The 10,000-nt window shown below is 43.7% G+C and overlaps 1 protein-coding gene across 1 annotated transcript in view; it reads right to left on the bottom strand.

Moving 5' to 3' along the window:
* The window catches only part of grip2b (glutamate receptor interacting protein 2b), a 74,462-nt gene that overhangs the window by 57,275 nt on the left and 7,187 nt on the right, over positions 1-10,000 (bottom strand). Inside the window, 5 exon segments of the mRNA XM_048254491.1 lie at positions 86-255; positions 2,927-3,074; positions 6,156-6,301; positions 7,973-8,048; positions 8,392-8,478. Coding sequence (XP_048110448.1) covers positions 86-255; positions 2,927-3,074; positions 6,156-6,301; positions 7,973-8,048; positions 8,392-8,478 — 627 coding nt within the window.

Below are 10,000 nucleotides of genomic sequence, written 5' to 3'. Positions count from 1 at the left end.
TGTTGTAAAATCAACGTATAAACCTGGGTTAATAGGTGGTAAAATTACAGTACTGTATGTGTATGTGCGCATGTGACTGCCTTACCAGTGTCAGTTCCCTTGTTGGGCAGTCTGTTGTGATGGGCAGGGAGGATCTCGAGCTTGGCCTGGTCCGAGGTGCTGGCCAGCAGCTGGGTGGCCTCCAGCACGGAGCAGTGCTCGGTGCTCGTGGCGTCTATGGACAGGATGTGATCACCCACGTGCAGTGCCCCACTCCTGAGACGCAGGGAGGAGAGAGAGACACGCACAAGGAGGGATGGGGATAAGGAGGGTGGTGTGGCAGACAAAAGAGAGAGAGAGAGATAAAGGGATGGAAGCTACAGTAGATGGAGTCTAGTGTAGTGTTTGTAGTTAACTACAGTATTTAGGGAAAAATCCCATTTTAGACATAAAATTATTCATTCCTCTACGAATTGTAATTTGCAGAATATAATGTGCTTAAATTATGAAATGTTAACATACTGGGAAAGAGATTTGACATTGTATACATACATACATATACCATTTTTGCCATGGTAATATGCATATAATGTAGGGTTTACCTAGCCTGGGTGCCATTCCGAACTTAGTCCCGCCCACAACATTTGAGGTCGGGAAGTACGGTCTGGCATTGCTTCATTGTGGAGCAAGTATGCTCGCCCTAGATCGGGCGGACCAATCAAATTGGGCTTTACGATGATGGACAGGTGAGCAACAGTGCCTGGTCTATCACATCATCTGAGCACGCTTAGATTAGGCTTATGTTTGAAACAAAAACACTGTGGCTAGAAGACCCTTTTAAGACCCCATTCGGAAAATGCATATTATTTAATGAGATTTTATCACTGAAAACGATTATTTCTGAAAACTTTGGCCAAAGTTGAGATGTGAGAAAACTCGTGGTTTCACTTTCATCAAGGGAAAGCAGCGCTGTTGCATTGCGACATGTTCCCTCGTTCATTTGAAATCTCTGATTGACCACCTGTTCGAGGGATTTGCGACAGCCTTTCCCAGTTGTTTAACATGTTTGTAGCATATCAGTGTTCAACAGAATTATTTTTAAAAACGGAGGGAATATAGGCTATCAGTTTTTTCCTAATAGCCTACCCTAGGCCTACTACTCTTAGATTTCGCTAATGAGTGTTGTAGGCTAGGAGTAGGGCTGGGCGATATGGCTGAAAACTGTATCACAATATAAGTATTTCATATCAGTCGATATCGATATCGATTATTGATTTTTTTTTTTTTAAATCTATTTCAGATAAGGACCAGAAGGGGAAAAAAAGTTCAAAAAACACTTTTATTAACTTAACCCTCCTCTGATTTTAATCACCTCAGTTATCAATCAAAGCAAACAGGGAAAAGAAATATCAACACAATCATGAAAAACACTCAAATAAATAAATGTGCACATAAGTCTGAATGAAAAGCAGCACTGGTTGAAGCCTGGAAATATTGCAAACAAAGTAGCTTAATTTGCTAGTTTATCATAGTCTACTGGTTAGTTCAAATGAATACTTTTTCTCCTTGGGACAGGCCCGTTTGAGTCTTGGAAAATACTTTTCCATTCACATCGGGATTGAGATGATTAGAATTTAGCAGTCAATTTGAATTCAACAGTTTTGAACAAATTCGTGCAGCGTGCTAATGATGCTAACCGGATTTAATAGCAATTTAGCCAGTCGTCTTGCACGATTGTGAATGTTTGGATTACATGTGCATGCTGAGGAGGGATGCGCCTGTTGAGAGGGAGAGAGAGAGAGAGAGTGTGTGCACAGGGCAAGGACTCCTTGAGAGAGGTAGGCCTACTTCTATCGCCTACTCTGGTAGAGTTGCACATACTAGCTACAATGCAAGATATATTTAGCCTATTTATTTATGGACAACGTAAGGCGAGAGGGGTGTGTTGCTTTTAATTATCAAATGTTCTATCGAGCGTATTTTTTATTGTATCGATTACATGTCTACTGCGATACATATCGCTATCGTTTTATCGCCCAGCCCTAGCTAGGAGTTATTGACGGCACTAACTTTTACAAAAGACCAGAAAAAAATGTTAAGGCATTTGTGGAGAAGAAGGATGGTTTGTGTGTTTTCTTCCTACACCTCACGGTAAGCTATTTCATTGCTCTGATTGGTTAGGTCTATCCAATTGAGTGCAGAGGCATTCCCCACCTGTATCGGTTGAAACCAACCCCATAATTACGTCCCAATGGAGCAGTATCAGACTCATATTCTGACTAGAATTGAGTATGACTGCGTCAGGCTAGGGTTTACCAGCAGTAGCAAATAAACTGAATGAGATACTAGCACTTAGCATAATCATGTGTTTAATATCTGAGGAACACATACAAATGCATATCTGCATAAACAATATACAGATAAATGTGTCTGCTAAATCATAAATGCAAGTGTAGGGTACAGTATATGTCTGTCTCATTTTTAGCTCACTGAATAAAAATAAGCGAAACTATTTTGCATAGAGCAGTGGTTCTCAAATGGTGGTACAGGTACCACTGGTTGTCTGCGGACTGTCTCTAGTGGTACTCCGAGAGTCTCCAAGCGTTTTTTCATAAAGACGAAATAATCACTTCAAATTATATCAAAATATATAGAAAATTCCTACCCATGCAATCACTGAAGTTGAATTTATGCTAGTTTTTGTCTTTCCTGAAAAAGGAAACAAGGCAAAACCATATGTACAATGTAAAATATGAAGATAAATTCTGTATTTTAATGCCGGTTATAATGGTGGTACTTGGAGAGCTAATTGTTTTCTGTGGCGGTACTCATTGTGAAATGTTTGAGAACTGCCATAGAGCTCCTGCTATGCTTCACAGTGCAGTTCATCTGAGCCTATTCAGTTTGTATGATTTGCAGAGAGACTTCTGTGAATGAGCCTGCTCACCTGTCGACGACGCTGGCAGGTTTGATCTTGTCGATGACGATGACCTGCTTGCTCCTGTAAGTGGCAGTGGTAAGCGTGATGCCTAGCGATGCCCCTGGAGACTTGGCGATCTCCACCAGCAGAGGACCGGAGGCGTTTGTGACTGTGTCTGTAACAGACATCATTTGGTATCACTTCATATAATAGGTGGGTAGTGTCATAGTACTAAGTAAGTGTTGACACTACTGGTCTAGTGTGACACTCTGTATGTGCCAAGAAATGCTGATGTGGGTAAACCAAACCTATACCATGCTATGCCAGCCTGTGCCTGTCTGTTCCATCCTATACCATCTTATTCCCCTTGTGTGCCACCCTGTGCCAGTTTGAGCAAGTCTGTGCTTGTCTGTCTAAGTGTGTCTGTGTCAGTGTGTGCTTGTCTGTGTAACCCTATGCCAGTCTGTGCCAGTCTGTGCAACCCTGTGCCAGTCTGTGTTTGTCTGTGCCAGTCTGTGCCTCTCTGTGTACCCCTGTGTCAGTCTGTGCCACTCTGTGTACCCCATGTGCCAGTCTGTGCTTGTCTGTGTAAGCGTTTGCCATTCTGCTTCATCACTGCTTCATTCAGAAGGCCAGCCAACTGGTTAGTCTCTCTGAGGTGGCCAAGCTCCTCTGCCCTCCCCTGGCCCATCCCTGTACAGCCAGACTGGGGGGTGGGGGGTCTCAGACCTGCTGTCAGGCCAGATGGGGTTGGGGGTGGAGGTGTAGTGGTAGGGGACAGGTGGGCGGGTGTGTGGGTGAACGAGCTGCATGGGTGTATGAAAGCTGGCCAGCAGAAGCAGTGAAGGGAAACGAGAGTAGACAGAGTCTACTGCAACCTTAAAGGAGGAAAGAAAGTTTAGAAGGGGTCGAGGATGAACAGCTGTGGTCTGAGAGACTATGTTTGTGTGGGGTAGGGGTGGAGGGTTGCCTGACAGCATGTATCAAACCAGGCCAGCAGCAGAGCTGAGGGCATAGAAAAGCAGACCAGATCCAAGACCAGCAGCCAGCACTCAGTTAAGAGTCGACAGGAAGTCTGTTGAGCCTCATGAGTGACAAAGTCACCTATGGGGGTGGCAAGACATTTAGCAGGACAGTACTTCCTCACATATGTGGCGCTATGACCTGAATAGCCTCATCAGGAGGGAGAACTGCCCCCAAAAAACAACTCTCAGATTACCAGTCGTTTTTGCAGATGTCACTGTTACTACATGGTATTCCTGAATGACTATAGTTTATGGCCATGATAGATGTTATGACTTAACTACAACATTTGTAAAATTATAATTTACTTTATGTTTTATTTTATGCATTATTATGCTTTTATAACCTTGACTGAATGCACACTGATCTCCTGAATAAATTGTAACATCAGCTACTCACATCAATGCCTAATTATGACATGATTATGTACACCGTATGACTAAATCATGATGCAGGCTAATGATATCACAGCCTTCTCTCAGAATGTACTTGCTAATTAAAGCATGATCATGAGCTTGAGTTTAGGGCTAAATCATATAATATTCAAAATGCCTATACATTACTTATTACATGATTATGTATGGTAGATTGTATACTAAAACTCATGGAGCTTTTGTGATTCAGGGGAGGACAGATTCCTGTATTTCACACTGGCTGTTTATTTATGATAAGCGACTTTGACTGCACCGAAAAGGCCTTATCGTGTTTCATAAACAGTAAACATCGCGTTTACTGTTGACCAATACCCTAGTGACAAATTCCGCTAGAAAATACATTAGGCCTTTAAATTATTTTATTTTATATCAGAATTAATAGTCCAAAGGGTGATATATAAGTCTCTCTCCAAGAGCTTTATGTGCTCTGGAGTCTATACGTGAATAATATACTCAGATGATGTCATGCTATTTTTCTGCATTATATCCAGGGCACTGAGGTCACTCATAAGTGAATAAGTGAATAAGTGAGTGAGTAGGTGACTGAATATGTAAGTGCATGAGTGACTGGCTGAATGAATGAATGAATCTGTAGGTGTGAGTGACCCCTGTGTATGAATAATTTTGTGAGTATATGAATGCATTAATGAATAAGTGAATAAGTGAGTGTGTGAGTAAATATGTAAGTGCATGAGTGACTGACTGAATGAATGAATGAATCTGTAGGTGTGAGTGACCCCTGTGTATGAATGATTTTGTGAGTATATGAATGCATTAATGAATGAGGGAATGAGTATAGTATCGGAACTCCCCCTATTACCGCCGGTCCCGTATTTCCACCGTCTTGCGTATATGTGTCACTTAATATCCATTTCTATACAAACCAAGACGGCAGATTCCTAAATAAACGCAAGCACCCACACCATAGGTGTATCTAAATTAGCTATGTACCAAAAATGATATTTTACCGTGACTCGAAGAGCTGTAAACAGTGTTGTAAGGCTGCGTGTACAAATCCGCTTGGAGCTCCAGTGGAATTTTAATTTCATGGCGAGAATTCTCGGTCTAACCGTTCATGTGCCATTGAAATGGTGTAAATAGGCGACCCACCAGGCCAGCACTAACCTCCGAGCGTGGTAAACAAAATCATATATTTCAGGCAGTAAAAGCCCCGGTAAGAACCAAACCATATTTGGTTCAAATCTACACACCTATGGCTACTGAAAAATGTAAGGTTAATTTATCAAATGTTATTTTTAAGTATTAAAAAACATAATTGTTTTAGAATTTTCGAACGAAAGTGGTGGTAATTGGAGGCGTTACGATACGATACTGTAATACAGTAGCATCCTTCTGTTGTACATCATAGCAGGTGTGTTTCCCAGGAGCACATTTGAATTTGCGCTGGCAGATCTGTCTGGCCCCCCTCTCATTCAAACCAACTTCTAAAATCACCATAATCCCAAGAACCAACTACAACCACTTATCTGGCATGGGGCGGGCTTTATACAATGGCAAACAGAGGGCGAAGGTTGGCAACCGACCAATGACTGTGCTGATGGTGTCAGCATTAATCAATATATTTTCTGTGACGATTAAACCACTACAAATGAGTAAACAACTGTATTTAAAACCTTCCACTACAAGAAAGATTTGCTTGTTGAACATCCTAAAGCATTCAGTAAGAGTTTATTGTACCAACTTAAGTTGAATTTCACCACTGGTTACGCACCTTGGAAATCAAAAGTGAACCGAGAGGGTCCACACACAGTGTGTGTGTGTGTGTTCTGTGTGCTCACCCATGATGGAGACGTCGTACTCGATGTGAAAGAGCGCCTCCTGGCCACACTGCTGGAGGACGGTGAGGGCATCGCTGTGGCTGGCACTGTGTAGGGGCACCCCGTCTACGCTCATCAGCCGGTCGCCTGCCCGCAGGGTGCCCTCTCTGAAGAGTGGAGGAGAAGAGAGAGAGCGAGAGAGGGAGAGAGAGTGAGGGAGTAGATGAGGCTGGTAGTAAATGAGAGTTAATCATTGTGTGAGTATGAGAGAGTTAGTAAGTAAGAGTGAGTGAGTGAGTGAGTGAGTGAGTGAGTGAGTAAGTAAGTAAGTGAGTGAGTGAGTGAGTGTGTCTGCTTATAGGGTGCCCTGTGAACAAACAAAATAAGGGAGAGTGACAAAATGAAGTGAGGAGGGAGTGAGTGAATGACTTCTAATCAGTGACAGTGAAAGTCAGAAAATGTGCCAGTGAACGGTCACTCACTCACTCACTGACAGCCTCTATCTCTCACCTGTGAGCGAGTAAGTGAGTGAGTGAGTGAGCGAGCAAGTGTGTGAGTGAGCGAGCGAGCGAGTGAGTGAGTGAGTGAGTGAGTGAGGGTAAACACAAGGCCTAGTTGTGCCTACACTACCACAAACAAACTGATAAAAGCTCACAGTTGGAGTGGCAGTGCATTAGCAGTCTCTGATGCTCAACTGGTCGACAGCTGCCCATGCTGATGTCTACCATTAACCAAGAGCGACAGCGTGATGCTGGAGAGAGGAGCGTTTTAAACAGGAGAGATTACTATGATACCTGAGCTCAAGTCTGACAAGTTCTTCACAACAGAAGAGTGAGGAACGGCGGAAGGTGTTAAACAGGAGAGATTACTGACCTCTTTTTCCTGAGATGATGTCTGATCCATAAACACAGTTTCAGTGCATGTGTGTGAGAGTATCATTGTGAGAAAGTGTGTGTGTGTGTGTGTGTGTGTGTGTGTGTGTGTGTGTGTGTGTGTGTGTGTGTGTGTGTGTGTGTGTAGGGGGGGGTGAGAGAAGAGTAGGGGTTGGGGGGTTGTGTTTGTTGTGTTGCTTGTTGTTTGTTGTTGTGCTACAAAAATGGAACAGTGAAAACTCACAGCTCCCATTGCCCTTTGGGTGCATAGGCCAAGAGAGAGAGAGAGAGAGAGAGAGAGAGGAGAGGAAGGGGGCATGGTGGGAGTGAGAGAGAGAGAGAAAGAGAGTGAGAGAATGTCAGAGATTAAAAGTGAGAGAAAGACAGAATTAGAGAAACAAAACGTGATGGAGATGGAGAAAAAAAGACGAGTGACAAGGCGAGGGAGTGCAGGCAGAGAATAAGATAGAAAGAGATAGAGAGTGAAAGAGAGAGAGAGAAAGAGAGAGCGAAAGAATCAATGAGAGAGAAAGTGAAATATTCTGCTCTAGTGTTTGCCTGCTGTCGGGTTGTGTTTGGGGCTGCGAGTGGCGCGGCGCGGTGCGGCGCGGTGCTGCTAAGACAGCACCCGGGCGCCCAAACCCTGCTCGCCACTTCTCCCTCCCTCTCCCCGCGCCAACATGCCAAAGAAGCCAGCAGCGCTTAGGAGACGTGCCACTCTGAATAATTCTGCTTGCATTAGTGCAGACGGGCACATTGCCTCAGATCTGCCTCCTCTTTTTCTCCCTCTTTCCTCTTCTCTCTCTCTCTCTCTCCCTCTCTCTGTAGGCTGACACTCAGAGTCTCTATCAGTCCTTCCTCTTAGAGGAAACAACACAAACACAGTTCTGGCAAATAAGATGACAGCTTTTGGCCGACTGACGCAAATGGCGGCTCCTCGATGACGACGTGACGCGGTGCCCTTACCTGTCGGCAGGTCCTCCTGGACGGACGTACGTCACCACCAGGGGTCTCGACTTGTGCCAGTCCTCGTGCGAGCCTCCTGTGCAAGTGTGCGATATACATATATATATATATTTATATATTTAGAAAACGAGTGGTGCAGCCCTCAGAAAGCCAGCCAAACACACTCTCCTCGCTCTCTGACACATCTATAATGCAACATATAGCATAGCTAACCGACTTGGGGGTTGTTTTATTGGGCTGCAGGCTCGCTGGTGGTTTTATGGAAGTGGAGAGAGGAAGTTGGGGAGCATTTGCATACAGAATAGGGAGCCTGCGGTCAACAATCAGAGATTTTTATGTGGACTGTTTTTACGGGTCAGGCCCGTGCCCCGTAAAATACGGTGTCCCCTCGGGGAAAACAGACCAATGGAGTCATTTACCTCGCATGACGAAGCCGAAGCTGTTGCCTTCCTTGTGCAAGCATATCTCGATTGTCTTGGATATAACACCTGAGGTACTGTCTGGCGCTGGAGGAGGAGCAGGAGAGAAAGAGAGGGAAATAGAGAGAGAGAAAGATGGAGTGAGAGTCAGACAGAAAGAGACATCATAGAACAGAGAGGGACAGAAAGACAAACAGTCAGACAGGCAGACAGACAGACAGTCAGAGGGAAAGAGTGACTGACAGAGAAATACACAGAAAAAGAGTGAAAGAGCCACAGAAATGAAGTAAGATATGGAAAAGACAGACAGAGGCCAAGAGAATGAAAAGAAAAGAAAAAAAGAAAGAAAGAAAGAGAACCATACACACAGCGAAATACAAAGCAATAGATACAGCATGGGACAGGAACAAAGACACAGACAGGAGAGAAAGTAAACCATGTCACACTGAGTAAACCCTTTCGCTGGGCTCACGTCCAGGTCAGATGCCAAGAGAGAGTCAAACATAAAGGCGGAGCAGGAGGGATCAGCCAAAGAGCACAGAGACAGATCGACCTGTTCACTTGCCTACATGTAGTCTCATTTGCCAAAAGAGCAACACACTCCTGACGGTGTGTTAATATTCCATCTGCCAACACATCACTCGGTCACCCAAAATAACATTCATTGTGCTACAGCTCTCACACAGAGCTATCACCCTCCTCTGCTCAACAAACACATGTACCAGTGGGAGATAAGGAAGGGCAAACTAATGCACTATTACCCAGAACACTATGATGTTATTACCCAGAACATCTATGATAAATACAATGATATAAACACTCCCTAAATACAAATGTAAAAGGGTGGGCTTGAATTAAACAACATGAGACAGTATAACGTAATGATTCATAGTTCAAGTTAATATGGTTAATGATTGGATTAAATATCTTGCAGGGTTCAGGCAAGTCCACCCTATCCCCTGGTAGTGCATGGCTGATTCTAGAACAGTCTAACCCTAATCTGGCCAACACCAGCCTTATTAGGGCTGGATCTAGACCTAGGGTTAGTCATCAGTAATCTCAGATCTGACTCCAGATCAGTCCATTGGAGGCTATAGCTCACATACTGGAAGAGGCTTCTGGTATATCTCAGGAGCAGACAAACACATTCAGTACCTTGCTGTGGTTTAGGAATTTATGACTTGTGATAAATCCTTAAACATCAGCAGATGAGCCACAGTATGTTCCACAGTTAATGGATTGTTGTGCCTGTGAGTGATGGGAGCTTCACATGAATACTTTAAATGCATGAAGGCTTTATAAAAACAAGTCAAATATTTGGCTTCAGTTAACTTTCAAACATGAGCAAGTGAGCTTTAACTTTGCTGGTGCAATGCAATCCATTAAACTCTTACTAAATGCCAACCCACTCACACACACAGACACATTAGAAAGTGTGTGAGTACAACAAATGTATGACTGCATATGTAATTTCATCTAAAAAGACAAGGCTTACACAGCTGACATAGAACTCTAATGTTCCCATCAGGTAAACAGCCAGTGGCTGCTCAATGTAAAGACAGGCAACATTTAATTTAACATCGCCTCTAAGATCTTCACATCAACATTA

The sequence above is a fragment of the Alosa alosa genome, chromosome 10 (genome assembly GCF_017589495.1).
Source record: "Alosa alosa isolate M-15738 ecotype Scorff River chromosome 10, AALO_Geno_1.1, whole genome shotgun sequence".
NCBI classification, from domain to species: domain Eukaryota; kingdom Metazoa; phylum Chordata; class Actinopteri; order Clupeiformes; family Clupeidae; genus Alosa; species Alosa alosa.
This window is presented reverse-complemented; position numbering and strand designations above follow the sequence as displayed.